A 23,223-nucleotide genomic window follows, 5' to 3' on the forward strand; every position below is an offset into this window, starting at 1 on the left:
AGTCTTAAAAGATCAGGCTGACCTAGTAGCATCCTGACTGTGGCTCGGGTGTGTCTCCTTCTCTACAAACCAACACAGGTTCCTGGATTCAGTCATGCACACAGCTGCTTCTAGGCAAAAGACACTTGTGAAATACAAGTTCTCTATGCTTCATATGTTAATAAGGAACTAATATATTTTTTTAAACCTCAGCCCAGCACTTCACATGTAGCTCATGTAATTTACCAACCTAGTGAGAGAGGAAATATCATTCATATTTTATCCATGAGGAACTAGGGGCTGGTAGAGGTAAAGCCCAGGGCAGGACAACTAGGAAGTAGCAGAGGTAGGATTCAAATTACAATGTTGGGTTCCAAAGATAGTCCTTTTTCTTTCAAGTCATGGCTGCCATTTTAGCCACTGAGAACTGGTAGCTGCAAAAGACTCAACCATCTACTGGGTACTGACCATTCATTCATTCATTCATTCAATGATGTTCTGAGTCTGCTTTTGTGCCAGACCTTATGCTGGCCACTAGGGACACAAAGATAAGTCAGATAAAACCTCTGCCCTTAAGAAACTAACCCACTGACAACTAGCAGTAATTTAAAGAGAGAAATCTACAAGATTTTAGAGAGAGGGCAGTCAGGGAAATCATTCTGGAGGAAATGACACCTAACTGAATCAGCAAGTCTCAAGGTATGTCCAGTTGTGGGGAATAAACAGCAGGGTAAGACCCTATGCTCAAAGAACTCGGAGTAGAGTTGCAGAGGTTAAGATTCATGGTCATGATACAAGGAAAGAGAATAAAAATCACTTCTTAAGGCTCTGAACAGGTATTCTACATGGAAGTGTTGGCAGATTGAGAAACTGAGGCAGCAGAAATCAGGGCCATTCAGGGAGGGCTATAGAAATGAAATGGAAGCCACCTTTGTTCATAAGAGTCTTCTTAAAAGTCTTTGATCTCTCTTTGTTTTCCTACTCTGGCTCTACTGTGATTTCTTCTCTTCATTTCTCATTTCCTTCTAAAGGAAAACACTTATTCAATGTCGTTAGAGCCTGTGCTGAGAGCAAGGCATTACCCTAGTCCCTGATGGTGGTCCTAAGCAGAAATGTACAGAGATGAACAAGACACACAGTGGAGCAGCTACTGACAACCTAAAGGATAAAAGTTTGAGAGATGTGAACTCCAAATCAAACAGCAGAAGTAATGAAATAATTCAGACTTGGAAAAGGGATTGTCATTCAAGGTAACTCCACCGTAGTTGGTTTGTTGATTCATTTTTCTCAGCATTCATTCAGCAATGCCTCCTCTCCACAAGGTCCTCTCCTCAGCGAGCCAACAGTGGAGGCCAGGTCTGGCAGACCTAAGCCGCCATTACAATCGTGTGATAAACGAGCATGAAAGACATACACACATAGGACTTACGAGCCATGTATGCTCGTAAGAGCATTCAGAAGACAGAGCCGGTGGTAGCTTTTGAACGGATTCCTACAATGAAACAGGAGTCTACCAAGTGGAGAAGAAAGGAAAGGGCATGTTAAAAGGCACGGAGAGTATCTTTGGAACAGCTTGGTATGGGGCATTTGTTCGGAGATGAGGTGTTAAAATGCACCGCCCACAGAGCGGAAAGGCCTTGAATACCAGACCAAGGAGTTTGGCCTTTTTCATAGAAAGAGATCTGAACAGGTGAGGACCACAGTAAGATTTTTGTGTTGGAAATGTCCCTCTGGTACAGCCTGTACGGTGGACTAGAATAGGATGGAGAAGAGGGCTCAACTACCTACGCTTACAGCAGCTGTATCTTTGTGCCTGACAGACTGCACCAGACGGGTAACTAAGCCAAGCTGGGGAGTGGGGGTGGGGGGATGGAAGGTGAAGGGAGAGTCCCGCGTGAGGGCTACAGGCAGGACGAGGACGTACGCAGTTCTATGCACGGCACAGCGGCTGGGGAGACCCGCCTCCCCTTCCAGATCCCTCTGGGGCGGAGCTCGAGCCAAAGCACGTGATGCCTGGGGACCCACCTTTACTGTGGGCAGGCGTCCCGTTCATCCGCGGTTTCACCGGTCGCCCCTTGGATCCCCAAGACTCTGACTCTTTTTCTTAGTGCTCGAGGGATCTGTTCTCTTCCGTGCATCCCTGTATGCAACTCCTGCAAAGCGTGGTGAGGGGAGAGAAACAGCGAAGGAGTCCTTTGCCCATACTAAAGATGGCAACCTACTGCGCTCACTCTGGGTGGGGGTTCCAGGCGCCAGGCCTCACTGGGCGAGGCCCAGACGGAAGAGGCGTCTCTCGAGATAAGTTTTCGACCTTCCTAGGAGGGGACCTGATCCGGGGGCGTGGCCTCGTCGAAATTCTAACAGCTGATTGGTCTTTCGAGAGGTGGGCGGAGTGCCCTCGGTACCCCACCCCTCCCTCTTCGAACCGGAAGTGTCTCTCGGTCTTTCCAGCTGGTTGTCATTTCACTCGGCTCGGTCCTGAGGAGAAGGACTCAGCCGCGGCTGCGGGACCCGGGCACCGGGAGGCGGTGGCGGCGGCGGCGGCGGCGGCATCGGCGACAGCAGAGGAGGAAGAGGAGGAAGAAGGAGAGAAAAAGAAGAGCCAGGCGGAGTCCGCAACAACGAAGCGGGGACTGCGGGACCGGGGTAAAGCTACGGCGGCGGCGGTGGGGACGACGACGGCCCAGCAACCGTGAGGAGAAACAAAAGCCTTCTAAATTATAGATTTTTCTAAAATCTGGGGGAAAAAAGAGAGAGAGCACAAAGGGGGGAGGCCCTTCTCTTTTAGAATAACTACACTAGTGGGTTTTCCCTTTTTTTCCTCTTTTTTTCCCCCTGCGGAGAATCGAACTGAGAGAACTGAACAAACCGCCCCTGGGTCCCATGAGGGAAAAAAACCCCGGAGCCGCAGAGAGGGGAAGAGGCCGAAACCGCAGGACCTTCCAGGTCGCCCCGTTGGTCCCCGCACCCCCGGGCCGCCAGCTCGCTCTCGTCGAGTCTCGCTAAATCCTTCCTGATCGCGATCCCCCCAAGAGGGAGAAACGGGTGTTTTCAGCCCATTTCATGGGGGAGAGGAGGCCGGGGGGGAGCCCAGGAACAGCGACCGCAGCAAGATCTGCACCCAGAGCCTCAGGAACAGCCCCAGAGGCCAAAACTGCACCCCGTGAAAGAGCAGAAACAGGACCAGGAACAGCAGAAACCTTCCTGCAATCATCTTTCCATTAGTCAATGCTGATTTCCTCTCCCGCAACCAGGAATTCACCTCCCACCCCAGATAACCTAATATAATCTATATATATAAATATATAATATATAATGTTCTTAAATTATTCCTGATTTTTTTTAACCAAGCTGCCAAGAAAAGAACGTATTCTCCTCTTAGCCCTATTCTAATTTTTATGTGAGTGAATCTAAACTGCTGAGGAAGACCATATGTGATTGTTAAATTATATATATATATATTTTTACTCCGCGCAATGCTTATTCTTCTACATCCATAGATGCTTGAGAAGCTGTGTTTTTGTCATTCATGTACATTTTCCTTTGGAAAAAGAAAGCGCCTATTTTACTAACCAAAGACTTGATTTTTACCCTCTTCGTTTTTATTCCCTCCTAGAAATAAGCCCAGTTGGATTCATGTCAATGTTTTAAGAGATTTTTTTTTTAGTTTTTTTTTTTTCCTTTCAGAGGCCAGAATTCCAAATCAGAACTATTTCAAGTGATAAGCTGCGATCTTTGAGCTAGCTATAAATAAGACATTTCAAACAAACAACTGAAATTTTGGGTAGAGGATACAAAGACGTGAGACATCAGGTTGTCATTTTTTATTGTAAGAATCTGATCCTAAAAATAATAAATGGGGGATTACGGGTTTGGAGTGCTAGTGCAAAGCAATACTGGGAATAAATCTGCTTTTCCAGTCAGATTCCATCCACATCTGCAGCCTCCACACCATCACCAAAATGCCACCCCCAGCCCTGCTGCTTTTATAAATAATAACACAGCTGCCAATGGCAGCAGTGCCGGGTCAGCTTGGCTCTTTCCTGCTCCAGCTACCCATAACATTCAGGATGAGATCTTGGGGTCGGAAAAAGCAAAAAGTCAGCAACAGGAACAGCAAGACCCTTTAGAAAAGCAGCCGCTCTCCCCCAGTCCAGGTCAGGAAGCTGGAATACTGCCTGAACCCGAGAAGGCAAAATCAGAAGAAAATCAAGGGGACAATTCTTCAGAAAATGGCAATGGGAAGGAGAAAATAAGAATCGAGTCACCAGTGTTGACAGGGTTTGATTATCAAGAAGCCGCGGGGCTGGGTACTTCGACCCAACCCTTGACGTCTAGTGCATCGTCTCTTACTGGTTTCAGTAACTGGTCAGCAGCGATAGCACCTTCTTCCTCTACAATCATCAATGAAGATGCAAGTTTCTTTCACCAGGGAGGGGTCCCGGCTGCTTCGGCTAATAACGGTGCTCTGTTGTTTCAAAATTTTCCCCATCATGTCAGCCCTGGCTTTGGAGGCAGCTTCTCCCCTCAGATCGGGCCCCTCTCACAGCACCACCCTCATCATCCTCATTTCCAGCATCATCACAACCAGCCTCAGCAGCAGAGGAGGTCTCCTGCCAGTCCCCATCCCCCACCTTTCACACACAGAAATGCTGCTTTTAACCAGCTGCCTCATTTGGCGAATAATCTTAACAAACCCCCCTCTCCATGGAGCAACTACCAGAGTCCCTCTCCTACACCATCTTCTTCCTGGAGCCCGGGAGGTGGTGGATATGGGGGCTGGGGAGGTTCCCAGGGCCGAGATCACCGCAGAGGGCTGAATGGAGGAATAACGCCCCTGAATTCCATCTCGCCTTTGAAGAAAAATTTTGCAAGCAATCATATTCAGCTGCAGAAGTACGCTCGCCCCAGCTCTGCATTTGCTCCTAAATCCTGGATGGAAGATAGCTTGAACAGGGCTGACAACATTTTTCCTTTTCCGGTAAGATTATGTTCCATTAATAGATTAAGATGAATAAGGAAATTGTATGGTGTAATATCTATTTAACTAAGAGGTTTGAATGGTCCATGTACATATCAGAACTCTTCTTAGAAAATGAGTTAATTGCCAGACATTATTTTGGCAGGACAGGAGTATAATTGGGAACAAAATATTCAGCTGTTTGTTTGATAAATTTCTAATTGTAATCTTCCCCATAGATAATAGTATGAATTGGTATAATTATGACTACCAGGTAGCTAGTGATGTTGGAATTATTAACTATAATATCTTTCTAGCCTGACAGGATCATCAGGGTTGTTTTTTCCTACTTTTTTAGGTGAGAATAAATAATATATAGATATAGTATAATTCATTGTGCAAACCGATGATAATTTTCTGCTCAGATGAAGTAACTGTGTAACAAAAAAATTCATTTTTTTCCTCCACTGTAGGATAGTGATTTACTGAAAACCAACTATTGAATTACAGTTTTCTCACTGGTTACACTTTAAACCTAGAACCTCTCTGAACCTTGCAGTCTGAACAGTCTGAATTCATCAATTCAGCAATTCCTCTTAAACCTCTCTGCAAATTCTGGCCTGCCCTGTGTCAGTAAGGACTGGTACAGAAATGATCTAAATGTTTTCTTCATCCCCATTTATTTTCAAATACCATGAAACTGTTGATCTCAGAGTGACTCTTTTATGATGCCTTTCATCCATTTGTTTATTTTCCAGTGTTAACACTAGGGGTGTAGATAAACCATTCCTAAAAATAGATCCAGGCAAAGATCACTTGTCTTTCTTGCCACCAGTGTATCCTTATTCTGCAAGAGTCACATGGTTTGATGTTTTTGAATTAATGAGCAGCCAGTCTAGGTGATAGATATGAGATAAAGGGAATTTCATAGTTAATTGAGCATCAGATGCCCCACTGAGTTTGTATATTTGAAGGTATGATTGTTTATATGTGTTTAGGAAATTTATATGGGATAATAAGCTAACATTGAATCAGTCCTCACAGTGACCCCACAAGGTAAGTTCTATTATTATCCCCATTTTGCAGATGAGAAAATTGAGTATCAGAAAGATATAACTTGCCCAAAAGCACACTGCTGATAAGAGTACAAAGTCTAGGTTAAAAAACAAGGATTAAAATATATATCTGTATAGACACATATGTATATGTATATACACATGTGCCACAGATAGAGGATTATTTTAGAGATCTTTCTGCAAGGACTAACACAGATTACAAGACAGTTGCAATGTCCCCAAATATGATGTCAGCACAAGCAGAACTATCTGTTTGATTAATAATTTGCTTAGTGGGAGGGCAAGTTTGCTAAGAGAATCCTGTGTCATTCCAAGGAATTAAAAGTCCCTTCCCTGAAGGATTCAGGTGGAATAGTTAGGATGTATCTTAAAATACTTGATTTAGTTTTAGATTTTTAAAAATAATTTTTTTGCCTACATATCAGAAAGCTGTTGGCTTTTGCTTTTAAAAAGGGTTTTTACTGAAACTGAAGAGCAATTATCTTGCATTAGTAGCTAGGTAAAAGGCTTTTAGACATTGGTAATTTCATGAAGTCTATTTTTAAAAAGTTGCTTTTAATATTCTTTTGAACGTAAATTTAAAGAAAATTTAGTGCAAAGGTGACTTTTTTGAATTACTCATTTGTTGCTAATTTTTAAATCTAAGGTGGCATTTTATACATTTTAACTGGATTAAGATTGGCTCAGAATTGAATACACTTTTTTCATTTTGCTACAGTACACTGACAGAACAAACTTATATGACTGAACTTATATGACCTCATGGTTTATTTTCCGTTCTCAGTTTATAGACTTTTGATGAAGGTTTGCTTTGGGAAAAATAAAATTTCAGAAAATAAATGAACTGTATACATGCATATTCTCAGTATTTTGGGGGGCTAATGGAATGTGTTTACATGTGAAATCTTTTGGATTAGTTGGAGATTAAGCTGGTTTATGAAACAATAATAAAATTAATTTAAGGGCGCCTGGGTGGCTCAGATGGTTAAGCGTCTGCCTTCGGCTCAGGTCACGATCCCAGGGTCCTGGGATCGAGTCCCGAATCGGGCTCCCTGCTCAGCGGGGAGCCTGCTTCTCCCTCTGCCTCTCTCTCTCTGTCTCTTATGAATAAATAAAATCTTAAAAAAAAAAATAAATAAAAATAAAATTAACTTAAGATTGCTACTAAAAAACTGTTAGAAACTAACTCTTCCCTTAGAATTGTTGTTGTCTTATGCTGAGGATGGAAAAAGGATGAGTCAATATACCTGGCTCAAATATGGTAGGATTAGAAAGTAAATTGTTGATTTCTGCTCATCATCCCCCACCACTTTTAGAAACAGGAGGGAGGGTTCAGGGAGTCAGGAGCAAGTGTGGGGGTGATTTGAAAGTCACACTGGAGTTTTGGGTTTTGAAAAAATCACAAGAAGTTAGTAAACTGAATACTGTATGCTTACTTAATGTATGTAGTTCTGTGTGTGTGCATGTGTGTGTGTTTTAACAATTACTCTTTTGAATTGATTTTGGCAAAAAAAAAAATACAGTTTTGGGTTGGTATGAATTACTTGGTTAAATTTGATATGAAAAACGTGAAGGAACATTTATTTGACTGGGAGCCTGGAAACTAGGTGTGCTCTTTGCCCTATCAGTATAACATTTGGGGGCCTCAGTTTCTCCATAAAATGCGGGGGTGACGGAGGTGATGTCTAAGTTCCTTATGGTCCTGAGGTGAGCTCCTGTGAAATTGAAATTGCTGCAAACACAACCACACTTTGAACTGCTGCCATCTTATTTAAATCTATTACCCTAAACACTATTAATTTTAGGAAAGAAATTTTACAGATGTTAGTAGTTCAGTTTTAATGGCTTTGTCAAGAATTCCTTAGGTGTTATAGAGAGATCTGGAAATACACCACAGAAATGACAGGATCCAGCAGTATACATGGCTACATTATAATATTAGTATTATTGAAAGGAAAGAATTTACCTGGTACGTAACTAATACTGGGCAATGTTTGTTTTGACCCTTACATTAAGGGGAAAAAAATCCTCCCATGTCCTGCCAAACACATCCTGGAATTCCAGTGTCCAAACCAAATGATATATTGGGGCACTTGCCAATAATTTTATTTGAATACAGCACTTCTTTGGAGGGGTGCCTAGATCTTCTGTCCTTACAGGAAAGTAAAGGAGAATTGTGTAGAGTATATTCTGATAGTCTCTTATCTTCAGCTCAGTTATGCTCACACCTCCATTAGCTAAAAACCAGGAAGTAGGCAAAAAAAAATAAAAAATGAAAAAATAAAAAGGAGGAGGGTAGACAAAATCTTTCACAAAGACCATCCCTAAAACTTGATAGGGAGACATTTTAGGATTTAGAACCCATTTGCTCTGACTTCAGACACAGTCACCATGGATTTGTTGTCTTAGCCAGGCAAATAATTCATGTCACTTTAATAACTCTGCTTGTGTTGTCAGTTTATTGATCCTTAAAATTATATATGGCATCTAATATTTGAAAATAGAAAGTTACTGCGTTGCTTCAGTTCTGAAAGTCATGGTGAATTATTACAATTGTCTAAGTATAACCTCATTACACTTTTTGGTTTTTTATATAGTCCCAGGAGGGATCTTTGTATGGGAAACATTTTCTTTGACTTTGTATTTATTTATATTAGAAGAAGGGAAATTAATTTCTTTATTATAAAGTATGGGTTGGATGGTTTTGGCTCCAGCATAATTGAGAAAAAACTTGGGAAAGCATACCAAGTACAATTTTATGCCTTTTTGTAGAAAGCCTTTGAACTAGGTTTAATTGCTTTTCTGATGGAATCAAAACTTGGGCGGGGTAGTGTTTTTTGATTACTTTTTGTTGTCTTCACAGAAGCCATGGAATATGATCAACACATTGTTCCACACCTTTCAGGAAAAACCTATTGATAGCTAGCTTAGTGAACTGTTGCAACTAGAAAGATGCTCTTAGTTCATGGGTTTATGCTTTTAAGAATAATCCTTGTTGGTGTTCATGAGAAAGAAATGGAAAAGTAATCTTAAAGTTAACATATGCCTAGTTTAAATTTTATAGCCTATATTTATTTTTTTAATGACTTTATCATGCTATAAGGAGAATTAGCTTGAAGATCCATTATCACATTTTTTTCAGCACTACATTGTACCTCAGGTTTTAGTCCCATCACAGATAAGATAATGTGTATAATGCGTTTCTCTTTAAGGCAGGGAGCTCATAACATGAGCATTTGTTTTAATATTTCCTGACAAACTCATTTTATATTTAATTGTTCAAAGAAAATTACTCTTGCAGAAATTAAAGTATATTTTTACCATGATAAATTTATAGCAATCTGTAATTTTTTTCACTTCAAGTTTAGTATAGATTCTCATCACATTTTATATTATTGAAACAGAAAGAGTTCCACTTTCAGGTTTTCAGAAAATTCTTAGTAGATAGAATAATAAAGGTATAGTCCTATTTTTAATCACTTTCTGAAGGTGAAACTTGAATAATTACTGAGATAGGTTTATTTTCTGAGGCCAAACATGTAGTAGAGTGAAACATAAGCTCTGGATCCAAGCAGACTTGAGTTTGACTCTGCACTGTAATTAGCTTTGTGACCTTGAGCAAATTGCTTAAATTCAGGAAGAAAACCTCATCAAGGTAATAATACCCAATAGTGAAGGGTTTTTGTGAGGCACCTTAAGTATGTGGCCATAGTAGGTAGCTTAAATTTTTTTTTAATTTAAAGTATGCCTCTCTAAAATTTGTAAAATAATGAAATTAATTACAAATATAGTATCTATGAAAGATTTTGAACAGTCCTTTGTATTGCTTATCTTATTATATGTACTTTACTTCTTAGAGTACTCTTTTGAATAAGCTAGATGTAACCTAGGACAGATAAAACATTTAGCAGAATTAATCAGTTTTCTTGAGAAGTTTTATAATTGTATATAACTAAACTTTCATTAGTATTGGTAGACTACATCTTTCAGTATTTTGAAAGATTTTGCCTATGGTTATTTTAAGAAATTTAGAACATTTGATTGCTTTTGTATACATTAAAAGAGACTATTTCAAAGGAGAATTTGTGATTTTTTTGGATAAGAGATAGGAAGAGTTACCATAGGTTTGAATTGGGTATATTTTAGCTTTTATCCTGGAATTCAGTATTGTTTTTTATATTTTAATTAACCTATTTTTTTTAAAGATTTATTTATTCATTTTGGGAGAGCGAGAATGAGAGAGAGTACATGAGAGGGGGGAGGGTCAGAGGGAGAAGCAGCCTCCCCGCTGAGCAGGGAGCCCGATGTGGGACTCGATCCCGGGACTCCAGGATCATGACCTGAGCCGAAGGCAGTTGCTTAACCAACTGAGCCACCCAGGCGCCCAATTAACCTATTTAGTACATATTTATTGAGCACCTCCAATGTTATGGACTAGGGACAAGCCTAGATATCTTATAAAAGTTGTTTTGGTTTGGTTTATAATGTATTTTTGATCTGTGCTAATCCCTGAATGATACTAAACATGCTTTTTTTCCTCATTATAAACACATTAGCAACTGATAATTTCCTGTCATTTTAATCTATGAGCTGTTTTAAACTTTAAGGCAAATTAACAGATCCAACTTTAGGTATAAAAAAACAGTGTGGTATTTTCAAATATTTTATTAATGGTCACATTTATAAATGTATTACTTGTATGCAGCATGTGCTTATTTAAGTCTTGTGGCAAAATGGTACCACAAAAGGCAAACTTTAACCTATGGGTAGTCGAGTTCGGGTCTCATTACATGTCAAGGAAGAAACTCCATCAGCCACTTATAGGTCCTCTCTCATGTTTGCAAACTGAATTATTAAAGTTCAAAGTCTTAAGATGTACAAGTACTTTTCATATTGTATTTAGATTGGGCAATTTTTGTTTGCTGAATAATTACCAGAAATATCCCAATCATTATTTTTTTATATATCTAAACTAAGTTATAGCTAATCCCTCAGTATTATACATTCTAAAGCCATATTTATATTTAAATATTATGTAACATACTTTTAATAGTAGTCCTTCCAGATGTTTTTGAGGAATGCATCTAGTGCTAGTCAGTAAAATAGCTGTTGTCATCTTACATCTGTCAGAACCTTAAAAAAAAAAAAGTGAGCATAAGAATGTTGCTATTCAGAAAAATCTCCTAATTATAGTATGGAAGTCAGATCTGGGTTCCAGATATGGGTCTGCCACTTACCAACTATATGACCTAGGGCAAGCTACTTAACCTTCCTGATCCTTCATTTTCTTGTTTGCTTTGACTGGTCATCAAATAGAAATATTAATTCAAAATCTTGAAAATAGCACATATTCTTAAAATATTAAATATGGTATAACTTGTATATGGTAATTCGAGCATAATTTTAAAGAAGAATTTCATAAACTAAACTATAATTTTTTAAAATAAAGTCACTGTACTTAAATAATAGTGGGAATCAGGCTAGATGATGTCCTCGTTTTCTTGAACACTGCTAAAAAATTTAGTGACCAACCGTTTTTTTTTCTTTTTTTCCCTGTCTCTATTTTGGTAAAGTGTTTTCCCTCACGTCTTTTAAATTTATTAGGGAAAAATTTAAACATATTCAATAATAGGCAAAATAGTATAACAAACCCCATGTGCATATCATCTGGCTTCAACAATGATCGACTCCTGGACAAACTCCTCTGTCTTCTTCCTAACCTTCTCCCCTTTCATGTTATTTTAAAGCAGTTCCCAGAGATTGTATCATTCCAATTGTAAGTGCTGGAGTCTTTTTTTCTCCCCATAAAAACAACAACAAAGAAATTTCCTAGTGGTTTTTAAGAAAAGATAGAAACCTAAGCAAGGCCCACATTTCTGTTGCACCTGCTCAGCTTGTTTCACCACTCAAGCTGGTACTAATCTCTAAGGAAATCACTGCTGGCCTCATCTCCTCCCTTCTGGACAGAGAAGTTGTTGGTGGTCACATGGCCATAAAAAAAATAAATAAGGGAGGGGTGAGAGATCCAACAAAAGTGCTAAAACATCAATTGGTGACTGAAAATTTGGGAGGAGATTCTCTAGTTTTCCTTTCTCCAGCTTATTCTTACCTTCTTAGCCCAGGTTTGAGCTTCCATGGACTTGTGGGAAGGATCTCTGAAAGGACAGGGAGCTGGGAGCTCTTTGGTTGTATTTTTGCTTGTCTGTTTTTGTTTTTAAAGAAGAATTTAGAGGTTTGGGGCCTTTTGCTGGCCTTTGGACTACATCAAACTTTTTCACCTCTTGCTCTCTTTCAACCTATAAATGTTTGATACTTTCAATGGCCCATATGCTGGGAATACATGACCAAGGCAAGCATGCTCCTTCTCCTCGTGACGTGTACAGTCTGGTGACTTCTTTGTACCTGGGTGTTTAGAAGTGCCTTCTGCTCAGGAAACTCTGGAGAGCTAAGGATGGGGGGGGGGGGGAACTATGAGGGCCCACAAAGGCTGACACTGGGCATAGGCTGCTTTTTGACATTGCTCTCAAGGCTCACAAGAGAGATTTCATAGGTTACAGAACACAAGCAAACCTCAGTTTAGGAATAAAGATTGTGCATTTGGGTGGCCATTTTCTTTGCTGACTCTGGACCCTGATCAGGCCCAGCAGACATAGAACAGAGGAAGGGCCAGAAGGGTCTAAATGACTTCATTCCTTAGGGTTGAGTTTTAGTAGTATTTACCTGTTTTCCTGAAATGAGTGACTTCTTGCCCTGAGTAGCTTATTATGTAGGAGGAATATTTTTTTCTGTTTCATTTTCCTTTGAAAATGGGCTACAGGAAATAGCACAGAATAGCTGAATTATTCAGATATAACAATATCTAACTTAATATGTTAATTTCAGGCTCTTTTGCCATTTCACCAGAGAGAGGAGGGGCAGAGGGAATGTTTATTGAATGGATCTACTAACTGCTGCACCTTTTGTACAATCTGTCAGATACCTTATCTCATTTCTCCTCACCAGTTTTATAAGGGAGGGGTATCATCCTCATTTTGCTGATGAAACCAAGGTTCAGAGATTCTGTGATGTCAAGATCACTTGTCTAATAAGTGGTAATTTAAACTCAGGTGTTGGAATAGAATAGTATTTTGTTGTTTGTTTTTGTTCGTTTGTTTTTTTCTAGAGAGAGAGCATGAGAGCCATGTTGTGGGGGACAGAGGGAGAGGGAGAGAATCTTAAGGAGGCTCCACACCTAGTGGGGAGCCTGACGTGTGGCTTGATCTCACAACCTTGAGATCATAACCTGAGCTGATATCAAAAGTCAGATGCTTAACTGAGCCACTCAGGTGTCCCTTGGAATAGAATAGATTTTAATTATTTCTCTCTGCCAGGCAAGGTGAGAATGTACACATAGTCAAGAGAAGAAGGGGTCTGTTGATCCAGGAACTGACTAAGCAAGTCTGGAATGGCAGTTTGTTTTTTTAAATTCAGTTAAGTGGTGACAAGAAATGTTTACGATTTTAAGGATTTCTAATGCTCAAAATAAGTTGTTTATTTAATGAAGGTGGAATTAAAGAAAGTTTTCTCAAAGGCTTTCTGAAGAGATCTGATTCATCAGTTCACATGGGAGCAAACAGAACTGTTGCTCCAATCGGGGTAATACACCAAAGACATTCATTTATTTAGTTATAGTTTTTTATAGGGAGCATTTAGTAGCCTACAGTCTATAAGATTCTGCCTTCATTATTAAGCATCATAATGAGAAAGTACTGACTAAGAGGGAACATGTTCAGAAATACAAGATGCTACTGAATGTGGTTTCTTTTACTTTAGATAATTACCTCTTTGACTTTAACCTCTGACCCTCGTTCTCAGCATTCAGGCCCTGTGTATAGTGAAGGACGTCATATCTGCCAGGTGTTTGTTTATAAATTGAAATTTCGAGGTCATGATGAGGCTTATTTAAATGAACCACTTTTCTGAGCTTCTGCTCTGAAGTCAGGCTCCTCCACTTACTGTATGACTTTGAGAGCGATTAGTTAACTTCGTATAGCATTATTTGCCTAAAATGGGGATGATACTTGTATACGCTTTACATGATGGTTGTGAGGAACAAATGTATGTAAATCATACATAATCCATATAAGATGCACAACACTGAACCAGGAGGGACATGTTAGCCACTTTAATAATGGTGGCGGTGATGATGATGGGACTACAGTATGCTTCACATATGCTACAGTCTGTGGCTATGGAGAGGTGAGTGGTACTCACAGTCCACTGGGGGGGTAGCTGTAAGGGAACTGTCAACATCATATGGAATGGCATCATGCTAGGGGGATGGGGAAAAAGGGACTTGTGCCTGCACAGGGATGTGAGGATCATCTGGAAGTGGAATCTTGAAAGTTGACTATGTAGTCAATTTTTGATGCCTGTGGTCTTAAATATTTAATCCAAGAAGAACATTTACATTTTGGCAAATCTCAGATTAAAACTCCTGTAGTACCTTTGATTAATTATGGGCTCACTGGCATTTCAAACTTCGTATTTATTTTGGCAGCTGACATACTGGCATATACTTAACTTTCAAACCAAAATATTTTCTTTTCCCTTCTTCACTAGGGAAAGTTTAAGTCAGAAAGAGAAACCTCATCAGCTGATACAGATACATAGCTGTCTGGGAAGTGACGATCACAGTAATGTCTGTCTTTATAGGGAGAGAGTGAGTTAAGGGAGTAGCTGACTTTTGACTTTGGTTCTTAATGATGTGTTATATTCAGTTAAGTACTTTGTGTGTTTTAGACCCCATCTAGTGATGGGAAAACATACTAACTCAAACATAAAAAGACAAGACCAATAATAGAGTGGTCATGGTGGTTGATTTGTTGAAATTGAACTTGATTGTAATCTTTTTTCAAGTTGGGCATCTGAGAGCTTGGAGAGGGCTTCGTTTTAGGTTCTGAGAGCAAGGGCTGCCTCTTCATGTGGAAACCTTAAAATGGTTGATGTAGAATATTTAAGCTGAACTGTATCATGGCCAGTCAGCTACAAGTGACAATGCCACCTGCCTAAGGAAATTAACCTGTTGAATGTAATTGCTTAACTCAGTGCTTCTCAAAATGTGGTCCCTGGCATCACTTAGAAACTTGTTAGAGATGTGAATTCTTGGACCCTACCCAGACCTACTGAATGAGACACTTTATGGGTACTCTATGATTTAACAAGACCTCCAGATGATTCTGATATGCTCTCAAGTATGAGAAACACTGGCTTAGAGTATCCATTTGGATGTTAAAAAAAAGAAAAAAAGCCATGAATGATGATTTTGGTTTGTGATATAATTGCAGTGTAGTTATTCTTCCTGTTGGTAATAGACCAACAGGTTCACATGTTTCTTTTGGCTACTTCTGGAATGTTAGGAAAAGTCATGTCATCAGCTATTTGCTGATGTAAGTCTTCCTATTTTGCCATGGCAGTCATGGGTTCTGATTTTTGAAATACTAATTTGTTTTATCAGAACATTATTATTTTTATTTTTTACCAACTTTGATTTTCATATTGACTTGTTAGAGATCTAAGTATGGTAATCAAGTTTGCTTTGCTGAGCCTTGAAGATAATTGGTGCTCTTCTATTTTCATTCATGATTATTAAGCTCACATGTTGTAGAGTCAGAAGGCCTAGGTTCAAATTCTGCCCTTCCACTTACTTTGCATTGATAGAGTTATTTAATCACTCTCAACCTCCGTTTCTTCATCTGTGAAATGGGATACCTAATTGTGTAGGATTTTTGTGAGGAATAAATAAGATCACGCATGTAAAGCATTAGAACTTGATAGCTGCTGCTATTATCATTATTATTGCTACTCTTCCTACCACTTTTACTTCTGTGGTTGGCAGTAGAAAACCTAGAGAGGCATTTGTGGTAGCTTTCTAATTTGTGCACCACATCTGTTTGTCACCTCAGTAGGAAGAAGGAATATCTTATCAGGCTTCTTATCTTTTTTTTTTTTTAAGATTTTATTTATTTATTTGACAGAGAGAGACACAGCGAGAGAGGGAACACAAGCAGGGGAGTGGGAGAGGGAGAAGCAGGTTCCCTGCTGAGCAGGGAGCCCGATGTGGGGCACGATCCCAGGACCCTGAGATCATGACCTGAGCCGAAGGCAGACACTTAACGACTGAGCCACCCAGACGCCCCAGACTTCTTACCTTTTTAGTACCTCTGATATCATTCCTATATTATTCTTATATATACATTTTGTTCTTTTTTTGATTTATGGAGAAATATTTGAGTGCCTGCTGTTTGCTGGGCACTTGCCAGCGTGTTCCTGCTCCCAGGACCTTTATAGCAGAATATCTCATTCATTCAAATGTATGTCTTAATTAGAGTGGTCCTTTGACTGCCATGACCATTACCTTACCCAAGGAATTATCGCCTGCTTTGGAGGGAGACTTAGGCTTGAATCCCGACTAAGCTGCTGAACTATGCAGAAACCTGTCTGTGCAGTAATTATGGAATTTTCCTTGGTCTTAGTTTTAATCATTAAAACAGGAATAATGCCATCTAACTTATAAGGCGGTATTAATTAAGACAGTATTAATAAAGTACCTAAAATAAAGGCAGGTACTTAGTAGATGCTCAATAAAAGGTAGTTCTGTTTTTCTCCCTTTTCTCCCTTTAGGCTGCCGAGAGAAACTGGCGAAGGTGGCTTGAAGCAAATTTGGTTGCTGGTGTTTTTTTGTTTCACGATAGATTCTTTGCTCCTATTATCTGAAATCAGGGCATCCCACTTCGACCAATTGTTTTAAGTAATTTTTTTTATTTAAAAAGCTTGTTATTTTGCATTATGTATAGCATAAGAAGATGTAGTGACTGTCCTAAGACGCTAAGGGTTCATTTTCTTTCTTTTTTTTTTTTTAAAGATTTTATTTATTTATTTGACAGAGAGAGACACAGCGAGAGAGGGAACACAAGCAGGGGGAGTGGGAGAGGGAGAAGCAGGCTTCCCGCGGAGCAGGGAGCCCAATGCGGGGCTCGATCCCAGGACCCTGGGATTATGACCTGAGCTGAAGGCAGACGCTTAACCGACTGAGCCACCCAGGCGCCCCAAGGGTTCATTTTCTTATTAACCTGTGATTGACCCTCACCTTCTTGTGGGCACAAAGTGATGAGTTTTTATTAGTCATTCTCCTTTACGCTTTGCTTCCTGCCATACTCATCACTATAATTTAAATTAAATCTTGGGAGAGCACAAGCTAAGGATGTCAGGAAGCTAGAATACAAATATATTTTGGAGTTAGGAAAAGGACATTAGAGATCTAATCAAACTCTTTCCTTCTTCAGATAAGCAAAGGTCTAGAAGATGAAAGGGCCCAAGCTCACCTGACACACCAGTGGTGGAGTTGGGGCTTCCTAGTGTCTAATGCTCATTCTTCTGATTTATGCTGATGTTCATATTTTGGTTATCAGCTCACATTCAATCAAGAAGAGTTGTCACTTAGCAAGGTTTCTATTTTATAGTTAGTTTACTTTCTGGGAAATGGATCCAAGAAAATAGATAAGTGATTATGATATTTGGCCCAATTAGCAATCAATACGGGTAAAATCAGAGAATGAAATATGGCAGTCAGAGCCCTCTTGATTTGACACTCTATCGGGTAGGAAAACCAGCATCGTTTGTGCTGCTGTTCTTATTCCTTGGGTTTATTTATTTGTTTCTACTCCTCCACCTATTTCCTAGTGGCACACTTACATTTTAGTTTTTTGCTTTTGTTTTTCATTAGAGGTTAAAAATGGTTGGAAAAGATCAGTGAGAGGGAATAAATCAAGAAGGATAAACTTTAGACCCTCTCTGAGAACAGAATGTTTACTTGACAAAATATGTGGCTTTTGAACTCTTTGAATTGCCAAAGCATCATAAGAAATAAAATGTTATACAAATGTAGTCATTTATAATAATTATAATAAGGTTGGACTGTGGGGAAGAATACATATTGGCAAGGGTTGGCAAGAATGTGGTAACTGTGCCATTGGGTCCTGTACCTTGCACTTAAATCATCAGCAATCTGTCCAGACCCTGTTCTCTTCTGAATCCATACAAAGCCTGAAAATCCTTCCCAACACATTGCATCTGAGGGTCTATACCAGTTGATCAGAGTTTGTATATTGGTATTTATTTGTCACTCTTGTATTAAATCATGACAAAGTATAAAAAGGATAGAGGGTTTGTTTTTAATCCTATAAAGCATTACTTGAAAATTTAAAAATTTCATTTAGGATTTTAATTTTAATGTATTCCACCAATTAGAAGTCAGGGGTTATCTTAGCAAAAATCTTTTTTTAATTGTTATGTTAATCACCATACATTACATCATTAGTTTTTGATGTAGTGTTCCATGATTCATTGTTTGTGCATAACACCCAGTGCTCCATGCAGAACGTGCCCTCTTTAATACCCATCACCAGGCTAACCCATCCCCCCACCCCCTCCCCTCTAGAACCCTCAGTTTGTTTTTCAGAGTCCATCGTCTCTCATGGTTCGTCTCCCCCTCCGATTTCACCCCCTTCATTCTTCCCCTCCTGCTATCTTCTTTTTTTTTTTTTCTTAACATATACTGCATTATTTGTTTCAGAGGTACAGATGTGTGATTCAACAGTCTTGCACAATTCACAGTGCTCACCATAGCACATACCCTCCCCAGTGTCTATCACCCAGCCACCCCATCCCTCCCACCCCACCCCCCACTCCAGCAACCCTCAGTTTGTTTCCTGAGATTAAGAATTCCTCATATCAGTGAGGTCATATGACACATGTCTTTCTCTGATTGACTTTTTTCGCTCAGCATATCCTCCAGTTCCATCCACGTCGTTGCAAATGGCAAGATCTCATTCCTTTTGATGGCTGCATAATATTCCATTGTATATATATCACATCTTCTTTATCCATTCATCTGTCGATGGACATCTTGGCTCTTTCCACAGTTTGGCTGTTGTGGACATTATCTTAGCAAAAATCTATGTTTCAGGCAATATGTGGGGGGAGAGAGTAACAAAGTGGCTTTGCTAAAATTCCAGTACCACATTTAGAAACTCAGAGGTAAAAAGGAAGCTTCTTTATTTAATGGACACAGCTGTCATAAACCAAAACACACTGTGTAATATTCTTTATCAATTGCTTCTCTTCAATGATCTTGTTATTCAGTGATTGGCAAAATGCAAGTTCTGGAAATTCACAAGGTTGCTTACTGCTTTAGTTGCATTAAAAAAAAAAAAAAAAAAACTGAGTACCCCCTACCACACTACCCATTACAGTTATTTTGGCAAAAGAAAACCTACAACGCTACAGCAGGGTGGGAAAATACAAAAAACAAACCTTAAGGAAGTAGAAGGAAAGAAATATTTTAAACATTTACGAAATTACTTGAAGGAATTCATTTATTCATTGCTTTAGCAAACATGTGTACCTTCTACCTGTCAGGTCCTGTGTGAGGCACAGTGATACAGAAATGTAGGACAAGGTTTCTCAACCTGTGTCACCTCATGGCACACCTAGAAAACATAATATTGAAGCAGACATCATCTGCTAGGGAGTTCCTACCGCATCTGTCAGTCCTGTGGGCTTAGGAGATGAATATCTTGGCATACTGTCACCCTGTGGAGTTGTATACATTGGGAACATTTGATGTAAGATATAACTTCCTACCCTTGGGAAACTGGCCAAGGACATAGACAAGTTACTAGACACCGAGAATTATTGCCTCCAAGATTGGTTTTATATTGGAGATAGTAGAGTGGCTGGCCTGGTTATGGGTGTGGTTCATAGATTTCAGAACAGAGGACAAATCTAATAACTGTAGAATGAGTGGAATTTCGTATTAACTTATTTCTCAAATTTTGCCTCAAATCCACTTTGCTTCCAAAAGAATATGCAATACAAGTTTTGATTTAATTCAGTGCTTAAGATGAAGAAGGATAAAAAAAAAACCAGAACAGTATTTTCCTTTTTGTGAACACTAACCTTTAGAAATTCTGATTCTGACCATGTGTCCTCCTTCTTCTCTATTGACCATGTTGAGTAGATGAAGATGATAAGGAAAGAATCAAGAATAAAAGTGGGAAAGATGTTCTGGAGGGAGTCATACCAGTTCAGAGCAGAATAGCATGTTAAGGCACCTGCTCCCCATCCCCATCTTCATCCTCTCCACACACACCCCCCCACCGGAAAAATCCTGTAATACTCTTTGTTTTAAATATTGGATTATAGCAAATATAACTGTCTTTGGACTCCTGAAGTTACAGAGGTGAAAAAAAATTGGTATCGTAAAACAATTAATTCAGTGAACATTCTGATTACCTGCATGGTGGGATGGGGTCAGGAGAAGTGATCCCTATTTCAGGGAAATAGGACAAGTAGTGTTATGGAAGGACAGAGGAGAAATGTCAGGTTGATCAAAAAATGCTGTCCAGTGGAGAATGTACTCTATCAGCCTTAAGGTTCTAGAAGTTAGCTAGGAAAGGGAGAAAGTTTAAAAAAAGTTTAAAGTTTAAAAAAGGGTGGGGGATAAAATCAGGTGAACTTTTTTAAAAAGCCGGAGCTTTGAGTTAAAAAAGTAATGTAAGAGAAAATAAAGCTGAAAAGAAAGTTATAGAATTCTGCTTGTCAAATTCCTGTGGAAGCCCCTTTTTTCTTTAATATTCTTGCAGTTGTGTCCATGTGTGTACCACCAGTTTTATTCTTGAGGTGGGTCAGAAATCTGTATTACTGCTTCTTAAAATGTTTCATCTCTTACTTTTCACTTATCAAGCCACACTTTAATTTTAGTTATTTCTAGTACTTTTCCTCTGGAAGAATGCCAGAGCAGTTGGGTCATTGTATATTTTAAGATTCCTCACCCACTCTTGAAATGCATTTTGTTAAGCCAGGGTTTAGACCAACAGTGTTGACACCCTGTCTTCCCTTTAATTTTAATGGCAACAAAATGAAGACTACTTTGCCACTTAGTGGTCTTATAGACCTTGGATAACTATTTTCACATTTTGGTTTATAAGAAAATATAGCTATTCTGAATAACTATTCTGAATATTGCTATTCAGTAGCAGTATCTGCTGAATGGCAGCGCAGTACATGACTGCTGGAGCAAGTTTGGAAAGTTTTGCCATGTTACTGCAATCTTAAGTGGCAGACAAAGATTATGAATTTTATTTTACATTTGTTTCATGTTGTTGACTATATGGAAACTGGTTTTAGTTGCCTCTGCTTTATTAGTAAAAATAATGCTTTTATTGAAATAATTATTAGAAATCAAATCACTCTTTGCTGAGGCTTGGCTACTTTTGTGGTTTTGATGTTTTGTAAGTGTTAAAAAATAAAATGCAGTAATAATGTACCTTATACATAGAGGGAGTAAAATTGCCTTTTTGATCTGTGTCCCATTGAAAGCAGCTTATTGTCTCCTTTTACAATTAAAAGCTATTTTAAAAGTGGTTTGTGGCTGTTTGTGTTTACAGGATCGCCCCAGAACATTTGATATGCACTCACTGGAGAGTTCACTCATTGACATTATGAGAGCTGAAAATGATTCCATTAAAGGTAACTTTAAAAATCTATTTGATTTTAGTGAATAGTTAAAATTTTGTATTATATATATAATCTCAGGAGCAGTATGGCAAATTTTATGGATTCATATTTTGTATGTAGTCAGTTCCATCAATTTTATACATGTACCTCTCTTATTAAAAACTCAAACATATTTGATGGGTATCCACTGTACGCCCATCACAATATCAATTAAGAGAACTACAAGAGTACTAATTGCTAAGGGTGGGCAGTTAACTGGAAAGACATGAACCATGTACCTCATTTTTTTATATCTGAGGCAAAAAAAATGCTCAGTGCCTCAAACCTGTATGTCTCTCCACCCATGACAATGACTATACACTAGTAGAGTTCAAAGTGTTGGTAGAGTTTTTGGTCTAGTTTCACATTTCAAAAAATGGCCAATGAAATTGTATTCTTGAAATATTTTCTATGGATCATGTTAAAAAATAGTGCTATTTCTACTTGGATTCTGGTCTCAATTCTAATACTAACTAGGTGTGTTATCTTGAATAAGACATTTCATTTTGACTAGGCCTCAATTTCTTTCTTTTTTTTTTTTTAAGATTTTATTTATTTTGAGAGAGAGAGAGCGTGCATGAGTACAAGTGCAGGGAGGGGTAGAGGGAGAGGAAGAAGCAGATTCCACGCTGAGACCCCAGGACGCTGAGGTTATGAATTGAGCTGAAGGCAGACGCTTAACCGACGGAGCCACCCAGGCACCCCAAGGCCTCAATTTCTAATCTTTATAATTAGGGACTTAGAATCACTATGGCAGTAAGGGACTTATAATGGGAAGCTTTAAAAATAAAATATAGATGCCTGGGCCCCATTCCAGGTGTGGGGTAGGGCTTGGCATGTTAGTTTTTAATGTCTCATGTAATGCTCATGGATAACCAGGATTGAGAATTACCAGAGGAGGTATTCTCTAAGGGCCCTTCCAGCTCTGATTTTGTGAAAACTACCCCACAAAATAAAATATTTTTCTGCACAAAAGTCTTTTAATTAGAAAGGAGGGTTTTTTTGTTCTTGTTTTTCTTTGCTTGTTTTTTTAAGAAATTTGGAATGTTTGGTATATTTGGTCATCCCAGTTGTTTATTTGTTCCTTCATTCGTTCGTCCATTCATTCATTCATTCGGTGTTTATGATCCTGCTTTGTGCCAGACATAGCTTTGCACTGGGTTCAAAGGTGGCAAAACAGCCTGTACTTTAAGTGATGACCAGCCTGGCCTGGTTTTCCTTTGAGTTTGGTTTATTACATTACTAATGCAATGAAACTTTTAAGTATTTTTCAACAGACCAACAATGGTAAATTTTTTGATGAGGAGAGCTGTTTGAGGTCTGGAGAGATGAAAAATAATATGTGAAAAAAATATGCATCCAGCTGTTGAGATAACTTTGAAGTAAAAATATTTTGAAGATCTTTACTGAATTCCTCTTGGAATTCTGATGGGTGACTCTAATCCGAATACACACTCTTGTTTCTGAGGAAAGATGATCTCTCATTCAGAGTCAGCTTTATTTTTGCCATTTCTTAGCACTCTGACTTTGGGTACTATTTCAGCCTCTTTGACCCTTCTTTTTGTTTTCTCATCAGAAAAGTGAGGAGAGACTAAGGCCCTTTCTAGCACC

The 23,223-nt window shown here is 39.0% G+C and overlaps 2 protein-coding genes across 3 annotated transcripts in view; both read left to right on the top strand.

The window, feature by feature from the left end:
- The first annotated feature begins 1,954 nt into the window (after nt 1–1,954).
- Nucleotides 1,955–2,715, top strand: LOC118016915. Its single transcript, XM_035014683.1, has one exon. The coding sequence runs from the start codon at nt 2,124–2,126 to the stop codon at nt 2,673–2,675; it is 552 nt and encodes a 183-aa protein (XP_034870574.1). The 5' UTR covers nt 1,955–2,123; the 3' UTR covers nt 2,676–2,715.
- Nucleotides 2,513–23,223, top strand: part of CPEB4 (cytoplasmic polyadenylation element binding protein 4) — a 62,899-nt gene continuing 42,188 nt past the window's right edge. For both annotated transcript variants that reach the window (XM_035014664.1, XM_035014671.1), the window contains exons 1-2: nt 2,513–4,960; nt 21,504–21,585. In XM_035014664.1, coding sequence (XP_034870555.1) covers nt 3,836–4,960; nt 21,504–21,585 — 1,207 coding nt within the window. In that variant the 5' untranslated portion in view covers nt 2,513–3,835. The remainder of the gene's footprint in view (nt 4,961–21,503; nt 21,586–23,223) is intronic.

Source organism: Mirounga leonina, unplaced genomic scaffold, assembly GCF_011800145.1.
Source record: "Mirounga leonina isolate KUSES-001 unplaced genomic scaffold, KU_Mleo_1.0 Mir_104, whole genome shotgun sequence".
NCBI lineage: Eukaryota > Metazoa > Chordata > Mammalia > Carnivora > Phocidae > Mirounga > Mirounga leonina.